This window comes from Serinus canaria (genome assembly GCF_022539315.1).
Source record: "Serinus canaria isolate serCan28SL12 chromosome 7 unlocalized genomic scaffold, serCan2020 HiC_scaffold_29, whole genome shotgun sequence".
Classification (NCBI taxonomy): Eukaryota; Metazoa; Chordata; class Aves; order Passeriformes; family Fringillidae; genus Serinus; species Serinus canaria.
This window is the reverse complement of record NW_026108147.1, coordinates 3,059,607-3,075,862: the sequence shown is the minus strand read 5'-3', so window position 1 is coordinate 3,075,862 and position 16,256 is coordinate 3,059,607. Positions and strand designations below refer to the sequence as shown.

General features: G+C 50.7%; 2 protein-coding genes across 2 annotated transcripts; one reads left to right on the top strand and one right to left on the bottom strand.

The window, feature by feature from the left end:
- Positions 1–704: 704 nt before the first annotated feature.
- PRLH (prolactin releasing hormone) lies at positions 705–2,223 on the top strand. The gene is made up of 3 exons (XM_050987540.1): positions 705–777; positions 1,659–1,828; positions 2,066–2,223. The coding sequence occupies exons 2-3, from the start codon at positions 1,729–1,731 to the stop codon at positions 2,221–2,223; spliced, it is 258 nt and encodes an 85-aa protein (XP_050843497.1). The 5' UTR covers positions 705–777; positions 1,659–1,728.
- Positions 2,224–2,910: 687 nt separating this feature from the next.
- RAB17 (RAB17, member RAS oncogene family) lies at positions 2,911–6,714 on the bottom strand. The gene is made up of 6 exons (XM_009088194.4): positions 6,592–6,714; positions 5,814–5,973; positions 4,408–4,559; positions 4,047–4,172; positions 3,764–3,857; positions 2,911–3,398 (listed from the first exon to the last, which is right to left on the bottom strand). The coding sequence occupies exons 2-6, from the start codon at positions 5,968–5,970 to the stop codon at positions 3,286–3,288; spliced, it is 642 nt and encodes a 213-aa protein (XP_009086442.1). The 5' UTR covers positions 5,971–5,973; positions 6,592–6,714; the 3' UTR covers positions 2,911–3,285.
- Positions 6,715–16,256: the final 9,542 nt, after the last annotated feature.

Here is a 16,256-nt window from a genome sequence, read left to right as displayed (position 1 = left end):
CCTGAGATGGAGCTCTGTCCCAGGGCAAAGCCACCCCACATGGGGGTGGCACACAGAGACCTTCCCCTGCTGGTGACAGTGTCTTCACAGTCCTGACAGCACAGAGATGTCTCATCCCTGTCTCGGGATGTCCCACTTCTGTCTGCTTGGACACCAACTGACCCTCATGCTGGCTCCTCCAGTGTCACATCCAGCAGGATAAACATCAGAAATCTTTAAAATCCATTTAAAATGGGAGTGAGGGGATTTGGAGCCCTCATGCCCAGAACAAGCCCGTTCCTGCCAGCCCGTGTGCCCCAGCACATCACCATTCCCTGGTCTGTGTGTTTAGTGTTCTGCTTTCCCTAAAGCAGGGTTTTGGGGGGAGTGGAGGGGAAGGGGTGGTGGCACCGCTGTAAATCCTGCGGTGGAATTGCACTGTTCCCTCCAGCGTTCAGGGCAGCAGCACACACCGACCCTGGCAGTGGGCGCCGGGGGGTGAAGAAGAAAACTTCCCCTTGTCCGAAATAACCCCGCGTCGAGGACGGGCATTAACAAATTCCCAAACTATCTCCCTCAGCCAGCGCCAGATAAAATGCTGATCCCTTCTGACTCACCAAAATCCCGGTGCTGATTTGATGAGAGGGGACAGCGGGGAGGGAGGGGAGATGCCCCGGCTCGGTCGCCTCTGACATCAGCACGAATCCGGCATAAAAGCAGCGCTGGAGGGGACTCCGGCTCACAGCGGCGCACCTGGCTCAGCGGGACGGAGCGGCCACCTCTGCTCGCCCCGCCCCGGTAAGTGCGGCTCGGCAGCGGCGCTTTCCTCTGCCTGCCGGGATGCTCTCGGTAATTCCCGAATGCTGCTTTGCCTCTCCGTGTGTCTGTCCTCGGGTCTGTCCAGCCGGCTGGCGGGGATGGGAGGGGATCCAAAAGTTGGTGGTCACAGCAAACCTGAGCTCCCGGGAGCGCGGGGTGTCTCCTGCTCAGCGCGCTGCGAACTTTTCCTTCACGAAAGTGGCTGGAAACGGAGCAGCTGCCAGCCCCGCCGTGTCCTGCCTCGCCCAGCTCTCCCGCTTGGCTCCCCTGCCCTGCTCCCTATTTTGGGCGGCTGCAGAGACCCAGCCCCTCACCCAGCCCTTCACCCAGCCCACCCTGCTCAGCGCCTCTGTACCCCAAAGTGTGGCACAGGGTGTTCCCAGGCTGTCACTTCAGCAGCCGCGGCCAGGGGTGGGTGCCAGCTGTGCAGAGGTGGTCACTCGCCATCCATCCATCCATCCATCCATCCATCCATCCATCCATCCATCCATCCATCCATCCATCCATCCATCCATCCATCCATCCATCCATCCATCCATCCATCCATCCATCCCTCCCTCCCCCATCTGTGGCTCTGCAGCCATAGTAGCATTTTGGTGGTGGTCCCCATCCCTTGGGCTCTGGGGTCCCACAGGTTTACTGGGGGTCCCTGAGAAGACCAGGCCTGACCTAAGGCACCAGGCTAGGATCAAAACCTGTTTCAATGACCATGAGGTTTGTGCAGCTCATATTTGGAGGTGGTATTTTCCCCAGAGGTGTCAGCCCCAGCAAACCCCTGGGTTTGTTCTGATGCTGTCCCCGAGCCCTTTGCTGCTGGCTTGGGGACACACATCAACAGCCAAATCCCTTCTCTCCTGCAGTCACATCGGAGCCTTCAGCAGAGCTCAGGAGACTTCACAGCCAAATCTCAGCGGCCCCGAAGTGCTGGGGATGAAGCTGGGGGTCGCCTGCCTCCTGTGGCTGCTGCTCGTCTGCCTGAGCCTGCCCGCCACCCACGGCCGAGTCCTGGAGCGCTCCATGGAAATCAGGAGTAGGGAGAACACGAGTAAGGGACCCATCCCAGCCACCCCCCGCCTCCAGCCCCCTCTGCATCCCCCGGCTCAGCTGCACTTGGGGGTGAGGAGCTGCTGCCACTGTGCAGGAGCTGCTTTGAGAGAGAATCGCAACAGCTTTTATCCTCCTCATCCCCCTTCCCTGCTCCCCTGGTGCTCCCATCCCCTCACTGGTGAGCACAATGCCCCTGACGGGTTCTCGGCTTTTCCCTCAGACCCGGACATCGACCCCTCGTGGTACACGGGCCGCGGGATCCGGCCCGTGGGGCGCTTCGGGAGGCGGCGAGCGCTGGGCGGGGGCAGCCGGCCCGGCGGGCCCGGGCAGAGGGGCTGCGCAGCTCCCCGCCCTCCCCGGCTGGAGCTGAACCCCTGAACCGAGCTGGCAATAAAATCCCTTCTCCTCTCAGCCCTGTGTGCCAGCCTCTCTGTTCCAAACCGCAGCGTGGGGGGAGTGATCCCCAAATCTGCACGGTCGCCATGGGTTTCTGCCTGCCCTGGTGGTGTGACATCCCCTCACACCGCAAGAAACACCCCAAAAATAATCACAGAGGCTCCTCTTTCCCAGGGGTATCCTCCTGAGCGTGCCAGCTCCCAGGGGTGTCCCTCACACCTTAATTTCCATGAGCTGGGGACAGAAACAGCCACCCCGTTTCTGCGGGGTCAGAAACTCCTGGGGAGGATGTGATGCTCTGTCCACCCCACTGCCATGCCCCAAAACCTCAGAGATCACTGCCCTGCAGTCAGGGTGAGTGCTGCTGCCTCTGGAGAGGGCACTGGTGGTTTTTTCTCCTCTTCCAGCCAAGGGGAGCTCCCACAGTGTAAAAGGAAGGCTCAGCAAGGCACAGGGCACTGACACCACACATTGGATTTGAGCCCATTCTGGCTCTATGATTGCCCCCAATGATGGGCTGTGACCCCTCTTTTGGGGTGGGTGGGGTGAGGAGAGCACTGGCTCTGGTCCCTGCCACCCCCAGGCTCCCTGTGGTTCCCTACAGGCTGACATGCAGGACAGGGAGGGGAAAAAAATGTACACCTTTAGGGCAATATTCTCTTTATTTGCAGCCTGGGTGTAAAACCACCAGGATCTTTGCTTTGGGAAATGAAACCCTCCCTTTTCAGAAGGAGGAGGTGACAGCTGGGGGTGGGGGGATGTCACCAGTCAGAGTTGGTGGCAGTGTTCCTGGCAATGGGAGATTGGTAGAGGAAACCTGGAAATGGGAGATTGTTGGAGGAAACCCCTGTGCTTTATCTCCCGGCTAAGGATGGAGCTAAAGGTTTGAAGAGGCCCCTTGTACCAGGCCAGGATGTGCTCTGGGTGGGCTTTGAGAGCGAGGGTGGCCAGGCTGAGCTGTCCCTGCAGCTCTGAGCCCCCCTGCTCTGTCACTGCCCCTATGGAGGTGGGCTCCAGCCCTGCTGAGTGCACAGTGTCACATCCTCAGCTCCGGCAGCACCTCGTCCTCGCCCCGCTCGCCCTCAGGTCCACGGTGGACCTCCCATGTGGGGATGGTCTGGGTGCCTTCTCTTTCTCCCTCCTCAGGAGCTCTTGGACTAAGAGGAAACACAAGGCAAAGAAGGGTTCATTTCTCCTGCCAGTGGTTGGGATGCCATGGCCACCCCGTGTCCCACCCCAGGGCACCATCCTGCAGAGCCCTGAACAGCTGAGCTGGGGACACCATGGCACTCCCAAACTGGATACCAATGCAAAATGAAATTGTGGCTCTGGAGAAGGCCTGAAAACCCTTCCTGACACTGGAATATCTCGGGATAGATCTGTGCATCCTTCTGCCTTGAGGGGTGGTGCAGGCTGGACTGGCTGGGAGGAACACCTCAGTGACAAGTAGGAGCAATGAAAGGGCTGAGCTTCTCATGGTTCACCTGCCTCTGCTCTCACCTAGAGCCATCCCATAACTCACCTATGGCCATGAAGACATCATTCACCTGGTGGTTGGATTTTGCAGATGTCTCCATGAACAGGAGACCTTTTGTTCGTGCAAAGTCTTCCCCCTCCTAAGAGAAACAAGCACAGTTATACCCCTGCCCCCTCTGGGGCTGTTTGTTCATTTTATGGTGGATTTCATATACAGGGATTTCAGAGGTGTCTGAAAACCTCTTAAATGCTTGGCTTTCCTTGGAAATTTTCCCTGGATGTATCCCAGTGTTTTCTGTGAGGGGTGATGAGGGAACCCCAGCACCCACCTCAGTAGTGACCTCTCTCTCAGCAGCAAGGTCTGTCTTGTTGCCCACCAGAGCAATCACGATTTCATCAGGCAGGAATTTCTTCTCCAGCTCCTCCAGCCACAGCTTTGCTCTGCTGAATGTTTGCTGGAGAGATGGAGACAAAACCACCCAGTGATCAGGTTTTGATTTAATCCCTTTGTCTCAGACCAAGCCAGCTGGGTGGCACCAAACCAGTGAGGGTGGGGAGGTTCTGATTGCCCCTCTCAGGGAAACAGGTCACCAGCCCTCAAACACATTGAGGGATAAATCACCCTTGGGTGGGATTCATGGCAGCAGGAAGCAACCCTGAGTGATGGCATGGTGCTGCCAGGGGCCTTACCTTGTTGGCAATGTCATAAACGAGGAGGGCAGCGTGGGCATCCCTGTAGTAGAGGTGACAGACACTCTGGTACTTCTCCTGGCCTGCCGTGTCCCAGATCTCAAACTTGACAGTGGCCTCGTCCAGCTCCAGTACCTGGGTGAAGAAGGAGCCTGCAGGCAAGATGCAGGGGGTATGTTCACTTGGAGCAAGAGCAGGGAGCTCAGATCCCCTGCCCTGAGGGGGTTAATGATGTTCTAATGCACAGAATCCAGGGGGGACTGCTGGTGACCACTGGCACTGGGCTGAGGTGGCCCTTCCTGGCAGCAGATTTGGGTGGATGACACCAGGTTTGATGTTGGGTAACTCTGAGCTTTGTAGAAAGCTCCCAGATACAGACAGCTCCACTTTGCTGGTGGGTCAGAGCTGTGAATGGGAATATCCATGGAAAGGGCTCCCACTGGAGGGGAGCCTCCATCCTTTCCCTCAGGGAGCAGATGGCTGGTCCACAAGCAGAGGGACAAGAGGAGAAGCTCCACCTTGCTCTGCTCCACCAGCTGCAGGTGGGATCACAGCCTCTGTACCTGCTGTGTCTGCTTAAGGCAAAACCCAGGTGCATCTTGTAAAATAAATATATATAACAACTAGGTGCTGCAGGAATTGAAACCAGGTGATCTTTAATGCAAACCTTTCTAAGAGACCCTCCTGGGGTGCCTGAATAGCTGGGAAGGCAGCTCAGCATGCAAAGAGCAGATGGGCTGCACAGTTTACTCATTATTCTGCTGCTCACCTGCCTCTGAAAAGCAGCACAAAGCCAGACCTGTGTGATGTGGATGTGGCTTTGCTTGTGCAAATGCAGAGATGTGAAGGGGCAGTGTGGCCATGATATTTTCTGAAAAATCCCTTTGCCAGGATTTTTTTCTCCTGAGAAGCTGAGAGGCCTCAGGAACAAAATGTAAACAATGATTATCTGCTGCTGTGGGAGGCAACAGGTGGATCTGGGATTGGTCTCATGTGGTTGTTTCTAATTAATGGCCAATCCCAGTCCAGCTGTCCAGACTGTCTGGTCAGTCACAAGATTTTACAATCATTCCATTCCTTTCTTTTCTAGCCTTCTGATGAAATCCTTTCTTCTATTCTTTTACTATAGTTTTAGTATATCATTTTCCTTTAATATAATATATATCATAAAATAATAAATCAGCCTTCTGAAACATGGAGTCAAGACTCTCATCTCTTCCTCATCCTGAGACCCCTGTGAACACCACCAGAGGCAAGGATCTGGCTTTTGGGCAAACCTTCCATGCTCCAAAGTGGATCTGTGCTACTGCAGGATGGAGCAAGCAGCTCTCCTGCATCCCACCCCCCTGCAGGGAAGTGCACCAGGCCTGCTCTCTTGTCCAGAGCTGTTGGAGCCACTCACTCACATCCCACAGTGGGCAGCAGCTCCCTGAAGTCGTTCTTCACGTATCTGTAGGCCAGGCTGGACTTGCCCACGGACATGCTGCCCAGCAGCACCACCTTGTACATGTAGGAAGGGCGGGGTCCCTCTGGGGAGGTGCCTGATGTCACCATCTGTGCCATGTCCTGCAAGGAAACCAGCTCTGCTCAATGGGCACCTGCCAGGGAGTGGTCCCAGCATCAGCTGAGCCTCCTGCAGCGGCTCCTGACTGGCAGCTGGGCAGGTGGGGCTTAACTCCCAAATAGGCTGGAATTAAATCAAAATCATTCATATCATAAGCTGCAGATTTAATGCATCAAAGCATCTGCCACTGTCAGCTACGACCAGAAGGTGGAGATGTTTAGGAAGAAACCTGATGCCAGAAGCCTCCTTGGATGTAGGCAAGGAGATTGGGGCATCTCCTTGAGGGAGGAACTGCAGGAATTTCCCGGCAGAGGGAAATCCCTTCTGGCTGTGCCTTGCTCTCCAGGATACTTCCTTCCCCTGGTGAAGAGCTTAGGCTGATGTCCTACATTTATCCTGGCTAGGAGTTACATCAGGAGACCCTCAGGAGTGAGAGGCCCTGGCCCCAGCAGCCCAGCACACAAAGCAGGTGGCAAATGCTCCTGCACCCCAGCTAAAGACCCCATACAAACCAAGACCTTGGAGTGCCACCCCCATGTCACCCCAGAGTGTGACAGACCACCCAGCTGTGCCCAGGGATGGCAGGAAACACGGACCCAGTAGCAGGGATTGCCTCAAACCTGACTGGAAGAGAGCTGCTGCAGAGCCTTGGTGTACCCTGGTCGGTGGGAGCCCTCCTGGGTGACACGTGTGTCCCCTCCTCCCAGCCCTGGGCCAAGGAAGTGCCACTGCTGGGTGGGAAGTGCCAGTGCAGGGCAGCAAACAACACTTTGCCCTGCTTTGCCCTGGTTCCTCCTCACAGAACTCCTCCTCCAAAAGCACTCAGCTCATGTGGACGGTCAGAAAGGAGAGAGGGAAATTCACGGGCTGTTGGGCTGAGCAGGATGCCAGGCTGAGCTCTGCTGGAGTGGGAGGATTCCCTCCTCGTGGAATACAGCCCTGGTGAGGCAGACAGCAGGGATCTGCAAGATTTATGATGAAGAACTGGTGCAATTTCTACTTAGGCCTCGGGGATTTGGCTGTGGAAGCAAGAAATACCTTTACAAAGACACCTACAGCAGCTGCAGTGGAGCTCCTGCAGTTCCCTTCCTGCAGCTCCTGCAGTTCCCTTCCTGCAGCTCCCTCCCCTGACAAAAGCCCCTTGTTCCTGTGAGCTGCTCATCCCACGTGGCTCCTTTATTTTGCCTGTCCTCCCTCTGCAATCTGGCAGGCTCCAGACCTTTAATTCTTCATTAAGGCTGTCATTAAGAGCGTTCCTTGGCTGAACCCAGGTCTGTATCTTTAGATCCAAGCAGTTTTTCTGCAGGGTGAGACAGGCTTTAATCCCCTTAAAAAACACAAGTAACATCATCTCCCCCAGCTCATGCAGCCCTGTGATGAAGAGCAGGACCATGGTTTGGGCAGAACAGCTAGTTAATCATATTTTTCAAGCAGGGAAAAGATAAGCCCTATGGCACAGCATGAATGTGCTCCTTAGGGTATTGATTACATACATTGACCTCTTTGTAGGCTGGAAACAAGACTGCCATCCATTCTGGCCAGTTATTGTCAGTGATAAGCCATAAAACTCCCTAAGGAAAGAGGAAGCTGCTTGAAAACTAGCCAAGGTTGTCTGTATTAAACACAGTTTCTCATCATTTCCCTCTGCTGCTCTCTGTTCAACCTTAGAAAGGTGGGTTGATGCTGGAACAAAACCCACCTGAGATTTACTGCAATGAGTTTTGCCAAAGCTCACTTGAAACAATTTTTTTCCCCCATGTTAGGAGGCAGAGGGTGAGTCTCCCTTCCCACCTGAGGGGGATGGAAAGGAAGCAAAGCAATTGGCTTTGTTCTGATTCAATGGAAAACAGGATTTGGGAGGGAATGGTGGGGGCTTTGTCCTCTTTTTTTTTGTTGGAAAAGAAGAATACAGAGTAAAACCTTGCATTTCCTGGGTGAGGGACTGTGGGAAAAGCCAGATATCTACTGTCATCAACCTGAGGAGCAACAGTTGAGGTGGTCCAGGTCCTCTCCTTCTGCCAAGAGGCCACACTGAAGGGCAGGGAAAGATCAGCCTGCTCAGATCCAGTGTAGTCAGAGAAAACAAACCAATTTATCTTCACTCTGCTGTAAAAACCCTGCTGGTGGATTTAGTCTCCAGGTACAGCTTGGTATTTTGTGGCAGCTGTCTAGCAGCAAATATTAGGGGCAGGATTGCTTGATCCTACACTTGTCCTGAAGGTGAGTTCCCAAACAGCCACAACACCAATCATTTCTCACTTCCTAACGGAGGATTAAACATTGCTGTACCCAGGAAATTGTGTTCAGCATCTTTATCCTGGGCTGGAGGGATCCTGGTGTATTTGTTCTCAGGGGACAAGCCTTTTATTTCCAAAGGAAAGCAGTAATAAAAGAAAAGTCATGCATGCCTTTGGGAATGGAGTCACTGAGAAGTCTTATTTAAAACCCTGTTTAGCTTCCTGGAAAATTAGTGTTGTTCAAGTGTAATGATGTCTAACTCTTATCTAAGCTTTTCTAGGTCCTAGATACCATTAAAGCCATTTGCTGAGTTTCTGCAAAGGGGTGCAAGGGTGAAGCAGAACAAAATTACTGAGCACCTCAGAAAAATTACAGGACTTCAACACTTAACTGTGTAAATCTGCAGTGTTGAACCCTGCAGGTTTTGGACACGATATTTCAGATTCTTTCAGATTTACATACTTAACTTTTCCCCCCAACACACAACATATTTGCCATGAACCTACCTCCCCAGTTAAGTTCTAGCATTCAGCTCAAAGCTCTCCTCTGCTTTTGGGAGCCTCCTCCTACTTGCTTAAGCTCTGTCTTAAATAAGAGAGTGGCCACTCAGAAAGTTCATTTAAGCCAGAGTTACCGGGGGATCCAGCAATCCCAGCTGCAAAGACACAATGTGTAAATATTAGATTTACACAGCGATGATCTCTCAGAAGAAGCAGCCGCCCTCAAAGTGAAGGGGAAGGGAATGAGGATCATTAACCACGAGGGGAAGTCAGGCTGCAATAAACGGGACTGCCCAGAGCCCCAGAGCTCTGCTGAGCCCTTCACAGCTCTGGGAGGATGGGTGAGGACACAGAGCTTCCTAAGACCTCTCCTCTTGGGCAGCAGGACCGTGGCACCCTTCGTGCCTCGGAGCTGGGCTGCCCCGTGAGGATGGGAGGATTCTGGAGCTCATCTGGCAAAGGCACCTTGGAGAGGGCGGCTCGGGGGATTGCCCTGCCCGCTGGGGAATTCCTGAGCGGAGGATGCCTTTACCTTCCCGAAGGTTCGCTGTGCCCAGTCCGTGTGTCAGGGGTGACAGGGTGACGTTCCCATCCGTGTGCTCCGTGCCGGGAGCAGCTCAAAGCGAAAGCAGCGGTGCCAAAGGTGGGAGAGGCAGCCCGAGCTCAGTGAACCTTAGACCTGACACCGGGTCTAAGGTCTGGCAGCCAGGCAAGACGGCGACAGGTTGTTGTCACCGTGGCCATCCCCCTGCATCCCTCCATCCCTCCCTCCGTCCTTCCATCCCCCTTCCCACGCTGGGATTGGGGGGGGTGTGGGGTGTGTGGATGGATGAATGGGTGGGTGGGGCTTTCTTTCCTCATGTCTTGGGATCCAAGAGTGTCACCGTGATATTTTCTGAAAAATCCTCTTTGCCCAGGATTTTCTCCTGGGAAGCCGAGAAGATTCAGCTTCTCCTGTGTTTGCTGCTCTGGAGATTGTTTATCCATACATATGAATTGTTTTTACTTAAAGAACAATCACCATCAGCTGTGTCGGACTCTGAGGAGTCAGTCATGAGTTTTTATCCTCATTCTTCTGCCTGTATCCTTTCTCTTTCTTTAGTATAGTTTTAATATAGCATTCTTTAATATAATAGAATATAATATCATAAAATAATAAATCAGCCCTCTGAGAACATGGAGTCAGATTCTCATCTCTCACCTCATCCTGGGGGCCTCACAAACACCACACAAGAGCATCCCAGCTAGCAAGGAGATGGGGGTAAAACCCTGCAAGGTTTGAGGATCAGGGAGGGCAGGGTGTGGCTGGAGTCATGGCACACACAGGATTGTCCTCTCTGGGTTTTTATAACATGGCAATTTCTGCTGCTGAACATTAGACCTGGCTTTGGTCTCATGCCAGGCTCAGATATCCCAGACTTGGCATTGCAAAGGGGATGTGTTCTGTGGGAGAAGATGTGCACACTTGTCTGGCGAAATGCTTCAGCTACAAAACAGCTGCTCCCGAGTTTGGGAGGTACAAAGTGAGCAAAACCTGAGCATTTTACTGCCTGTAAATTAAGGTAATAGCTGGTTACCCCAGGCAGCTGGGGCTCAGTGCTTTGAAGAAAGCTGCTCTTGTTTAATACCTTGAGAGAGAATTCACAGCATCTAAGATTGCATTGGGATAACGGGTCTGGAGTGGGAATGGGAAGATCTGATAATTAAACATCTGAATGATGATAATTCTGTGTTTCTGTCACTCCTCTTGTCATAGTCAGTGCCTTTCCTTCAAGTAAGAGATCTGGAAGTGAAACAGACTTAACAAAATCGAGTCCTAATGGTTATAGGGAACAGGGTGAAAAGCAGAAGTCCTACAAGAAAGCTTAAAAACAATAACACCCTAGTTTTGAAATTAAAAATGTGTCTTGTGACTTCCAAGGCCTAGGCACTGCAGTTCAATCACTTCCCATTTCAGTGATGAAAAGCCATGTACAGTTTACATTCCCAGGTCCTTCCCATCAGCTCTGCACGGGATAGAGCAGGATTTGGGGATCCTTTGAACACAGTTCCTATGAATATATATCGTTTTTCCAGTCCAGAAGCAGTTTAATATGCTCCCACCCCTTTCTTATAACTTAATTCCCAAAGGAACTGACTTAAAGCCTTTTTTTTCTCCTTTTTTTTTCCCTCCTAGACCTTTGGATTAGTCAGTCCTCTGTGACCCTGTGCACAGTTGCACTGGTACAGCAAGGGGGTAGGAAGATGTTTCAGGATTTTAGAAGGGCTGAGTGTGGATCCCTTGAGATGAGGTTGCTGCAGCAGGAATCCTTGCTCACAGCAATGATTTTACCCACTGGTTTGGACCTACAGGCTCTGGTAGCATCATGCACCTAAACTCAGCATCTAATTTTAATAGGAAAAAAAAGGCTGGGAGGCTTTGAAGCCTTATGAAAGGATGGCTTTGTCAGGGCTAAGAGAAACTTCATTCCCAGTTTGTGCTGCTCTGTAATTTTCATACCAGCCTTCTCTGCCCCAGCAGGTGTCACCTCTCAGAGGCCTCTGTGAAGGGCTTTATAAAAGAAGGTGGTGGAGAGGAGGTGCTCAAACAAAGTGCAGTGGCCTGGCTGGTGTGAATGCCCCGGGGACCTGCAGAGCCCAGGGCAGTGTGTCCCTTCTGTGGGCTGGGACAGCCTCTCCTGGAAGGCTCCTCTGCAGCTCCTGCTGAGCCAGACCCCGCTAGAGGGCACAGCTCATCTACCTTTTGAGACAGTGAGGATGCTGCTGCTGCCCAGCCTCATTTCTGACCCGGACAGACAGACAGACACCATGAGAGACTGACCGAGGTCTCCTGCCAGAAGTGTGGACAGACGGCCAAGCTTCTCTTGTTCTTTGCTCTCCAAACAACTGGAATGTAAACATCTCTGATGAGCCCTGTTGCAGTGCCAGGGAGCCAAATTTTTTCCAATGTATCTCTGTCTGCTTGCCTGCTTCTTGTGAGGGAAAATATGCAGGATGCTGAGGATCAGACCCATTCAGTGGTGAGTGGTTTGCAAATAGAGACTGTGGCTGCATTGGTACTGGATGGGTAGAGCACCTGGAGCATCCTGCACAAACCTGGGGATGCACCTTGCTGTGCTTGTGCAGTGAAGGGCTCCTCACTTGAAATAAATTTTACTGGTAAAACCTGGGCATGGGTTGTTTTTCTGAGGTTTAGGGACTGCATTTCATTTTACAGCCACCTGATGTGATTGGGTCATGAGAATTTGGAGGATGGGTCTGGCCACAGGAATGGTTGTAGACCTTCCCCCACTGCTCCACCTCAACTTTTTATTTGATTTTTAACTGTGAAGGAAAGGCTGATACATTATTGGTGCACAACAATTCCAGAGGAGATCAAAATTAAACTTCTAGGCTAAGCACTCAAGAATAATTCCAATAATCTTGTATTTCTGGCTCTGCCTGCTGCATAACTTTGAGCAGGATGCCTCTCCTTCCTCCTTTATCTGAGTTAAAGGACAAGGCACAAGCACACAGATCTTTGTGGGGCAGTTTAGAAACTCCTGGAGGGTTTTTTGGCAGTGGTTGTGTAGCACTTGGCTCTCCCTGTGACTGCTGTGAGGAAGCATCACTGTGGGCACTGTAAATCCTCCCTTGCTTAAGGAAGAGTGGTTGTGTGGGAAAGGCAGCAGAGTCTGGCAAAAAAGGCACATCCCTGAGCTGAACACAGAGATTGAAACCTCAGCTTTGCCACTTGTTTGCTGTCTGGCTGTTGGAAGAACTCTTTTTTCTCCTGACTTGTTTCTCCCCCTCTCCTTGGGCTCATCCACATGGATTCCATGTGGTCCCTGGTGTGCCCTGTGCAGGCAGCCCAGCTCAGGAGGTCTGATCACTGTCAAAGCTCCCACGCTGTGGAAATGAAGCTTAGACTTTGTACTGCTCTGAAATTATGCTCATCTTCAGCATTTTTGGTCCTCTGAGGCCCCTGAATACCACAAAAATTTTCCTGATGGGTCAGTTTGTATCTAAAACACTTTCATTTCTTAATTTTTCAAGAGCAAACACCTGAAACTGTGGTCAGCAAAATAAATTCAAAACAATTGATCCATCCAGAGGTCACAGCAAATGATGTTCTCAAAACTGTTTGCCATACCTGTGCTGTTAAATGTGCCATCACTTGTTTGTGTGGTGGTTTTCATACAAAACATGGCTAAGGAGTTAAATCACAGAATGGCAATGCTTGAAGTGTCCTGGTCTTTGCTGTTCCTCCTTTTCTGTGTGTGGTGAAGTAATGAAAACCCAGGGTATTCCATTGGTGATCATACAGGCAAGGTCTGTCACCACTGCCCTGCAGCATTAAAAGATCTTTTTGTTTTGAGAGAAGCAAGGCTTGTGCCTTTGCTAACGAAAAAAAAGATTGAGGTCCTCACTGTTACAGTGCTAAAAAGTTGAGACATATTTTAAGGATTGGTGGAGCTGTAATGGTGAACAGATCATTTATACTGTGGCTCAAAACTTGAGCCTGCCCTGAACTGCTTCAGGCCTCTAAAATGCTTGTCTTCCTGTATTAATTATTAACGTTGCTAAAACACTCCAGAGATTGGCTTGGAAACATTAAACAAACTTAATATTAATAGCTCCCAGATGAGAAGTGATGGTGAACATTAGCATGTGTTAAAGACCGAGGAGGGAAAATAATGACTGACTACAATAAACATTTGAAGTCTGGTGGCATTAAATTACAAAAAGAATACAAGTGTGTACCACAAGAAAGGCTTTCCTACAGCATTAGCACCTGAAGAGACAGGTGAGATTGTTTTCACCTCTGAAATTGCACTTGACAGGTCACAATAAATAGCCTTGAGGCATGTGCTGAGGTTCTTGCCATATGTCTAATAAGCAAGGTGCAGCTTGGGTGACATAAATGTATGTGGCTTGCTCGAGTAAAGAGGCCTGCATCGAACAGTTTGCTTAGCTGAAATTCACATCCTCATTTCTCAGCAGACCTTGGTCAGGAGGATCCCTCTCAATGAGTCCATCCCACCTTGCCAGGAGAGCTGCCACACAGAGACCTTTGGCTCTAGGCTGGGTACCTGACTTGAAAGGAAAAGCCAGCTCCCAAGGGCCATGAAAATGGAGGAAATGGTTCAGTGAAACAAGAGACATCTTTATCTGACAAGGTGCAGGTTTGGCAGCATTTCACATCATTAAAGCATTTAAGCACTCTCTTCCACGTGCAGGGTCTGGTGTCTGCCTTGAGCTCCATGTGCTGCTTTTTTGCCAGTGGGGATATCACATTTGGGATGGACCTTGACCTCTGAGGAAAACTTGGTGGCAACTGGCCAGCTGGCTTCAGCTTTATTGTGGGACTGGCAGAGTGATCACACATGTTCCCTTAGGAAACCAGGCTAAAAATGGCTGTAGGTGGTACCTTTCCAAGCCAAGAGCTCTAGAGGAGCTCCCTGAGAGCCAAAAGTTGCTCAATAATCTCCCCCAGAAGCACTTCATCTCTCTGTTTGTGAGACATTTGTATCCAATGCAACTGAAAATGTTTTGCCTGTACATGGAAAGAGAAATATTTAAGCAATGCTGTCTAGCACAGACTTGAAAAGCTCATGTGGGTGTGAATATGATCTTAGCTTCCCTGAAGTCCCCACCCAACTTTGGGGATGCCTAGCCCAGAAAACTTTACAGGACATTTTATGACAGGTTTTGCCTCTCCATGGCTGACAGGCCCATGGCCACAGCACAGTTTTGCCTTTTCAGGTCACATCTAAATGTTTGGCTGGTTTTCAGTTGGGTTTTAGTCTCAGGCACTGTGTGTTACAGGCATGGTCTGTATAGGCACAAGAATAGAAATTATTTCATCAGTTTGAGCCTGAGTAACCTCGTTTAAGGCCAGATGCTGCTGGAAGAGTTGTAAAGCAGTCATCTTGGGCAGAGGTGAAATGAGTAATCTGTTGCCAATAAACTTGGAAGGAACAGAGATGCCTGGGGGCTGGGGAACGACACCATTATCTGCTGTTACCTCCAGCAACTCCTTTTATAATTGAAAAAGGTATTAAAAATTATTTTGGGAATTTCTAATTAGTTGAGCTGAACCACTAATGCGCTCCGGATGTTTCAGAAACTTAACCTAGCAGCTTCCCCAAAAGAGGCCACGCAGAAAAGTGTCTTTCCTGCCTTTCCCTTCTGCCACCACAGCTCCAAGGTCAGAGAGGATGAAAACCTCGGCAGAAATTGAAGTTGAGCAACAAAGGCGGTGCCTGTCAGCCCCTGGCGAGGTGCCTCCTCCTAACAGTGCCCAGGCATCCATGGCTTAAGGCTGGAAACCCTGCAATAGATTGAGTAGCTGTCCTTAGGGAAAGGCACAGATAGGAAAGGCTGAAGGCACGAGGATGGAAAAGCAGAGATTTGGTGGCAGAGTCCGTTCTACTCCTGTCTCTGGCTTCTTTTTTCCAGTGTGATCCTTGACAAGTTGTTCAGCTGGCTATGGAAATTGGTAGTTTCTAGATGCAAAATGTTTTGCTGTCTGTCCAGTTTGGGTTATTCCGTGATTTATCTACCTATTGATTGATTTATTTACCTATTGATTGATTTATTTACTGTTTTTACAGCAGCTGAAACAAAAGGGTTCTGCAGCATCTCATTGTGTTTGGAGAGGGGAGGAAATTATTCTTCTAATTGTTGCTACAATAGGAGGGATAACTAAAAACTGGAGACTTTGACAACGCTTGCCTGACTGTTTTGGCTCTTTGTTGATGGAGAAGAGAGGAGCTGATCCCTTCACATTCCTACTGGGAAGGATCAGAGGGGTTTTAGTGCCACAATAATTAAAGCTGAGGAAAAGCTCCCAGGAAAATGGCAGAGCACAGTACCTGCTGCAGGGCTGGGATGGGTGAACTGGGTTGGGATTCCCAGTGAGGCACTGGGCAGGTGAAGTCAGCCCCATATGCCATTCATCAGTCACTCTGCATGGAAAACCAGGAATGCTGTGGATGCCAGAAAAATGTGTTATGATTTAAAATCAGATGCACCAGCTTTAACACACTGTATCATCTCAGATGTTTTGTCTCCATTTCCTCTAATGTTTTGTTACCAGTATCATCTTTCACTTCCCAGTTTAGGCAAAGTCCTTTATTTCAGGAAACTATAATGACCTGCCTTCCTGCCCTGCTGCTGATTATCCCAGCTGGAATGTGAAATCCTTTAGCACCAGCATGGCTTTAAGTAAGCCAGGAATTGTTAGCTGCCACAGCTGGTTCGCTGCTGTTCTGTGTGACAGGAGAGGTGGAGAGGTGACAGGAGGTGGGGCAGGGATGCACAGCTTCAGATCCATGGGACATCCCACAGGTGCTCTTCTGTCTGATGTCAAGTGGTTGGAACTATTCCCTGACAACAGGCCTGGCCATTTTTCACTTTGCTGTAGAATAGGTGAGTGGAAAATACTTCTTCCCTGACAAGAATGAAAGATGGCTTGAAGCAGAGCACAGCTTTCTGTGCTTGAGGAGAGGGATGGTTTGCCTCTGGTTTGTGCCTTGGAGGAATGTGGATAAATTTCCATGGGG

Coding starts and splice junctions, on each gene's coding strand:
- PRLH (XM_050987540.1), top strand. CDS start 1,729: ATGAAGCTGGGGGTCGCCTGCCTCCTGTGGCTGCTGCTCGTCTGCCTG. Junction 1,829..2,065: donor GCGCTCCATGGAAATCAGGA/GTAGGGAGAACA, acceptor CTTTTCCCTCAG/ACCCGGACATCGACCCCTCG.
- RAB17 (XM_009088194.4), bottom strand. CDS start 5,970: ATGGCACAGATGGTGACATCAGGCACCTCCCCAGAGGGACCCCGCCCT. Junction 4,560..5,813: donor GCTGCTGCCCACTGTGGGAT/GTGAGTGAGTGG, acceptor TCTTGCCTGCAG/GCTCCTTCTTCACCCAGGTA. Junction 4,173..4,407: donor TTTATGACATTGCCAACAAG/GTAAGGCCCCTG, acceptor CCATCTCTCCAG/CAAACATTCAGCAGAGCAAA.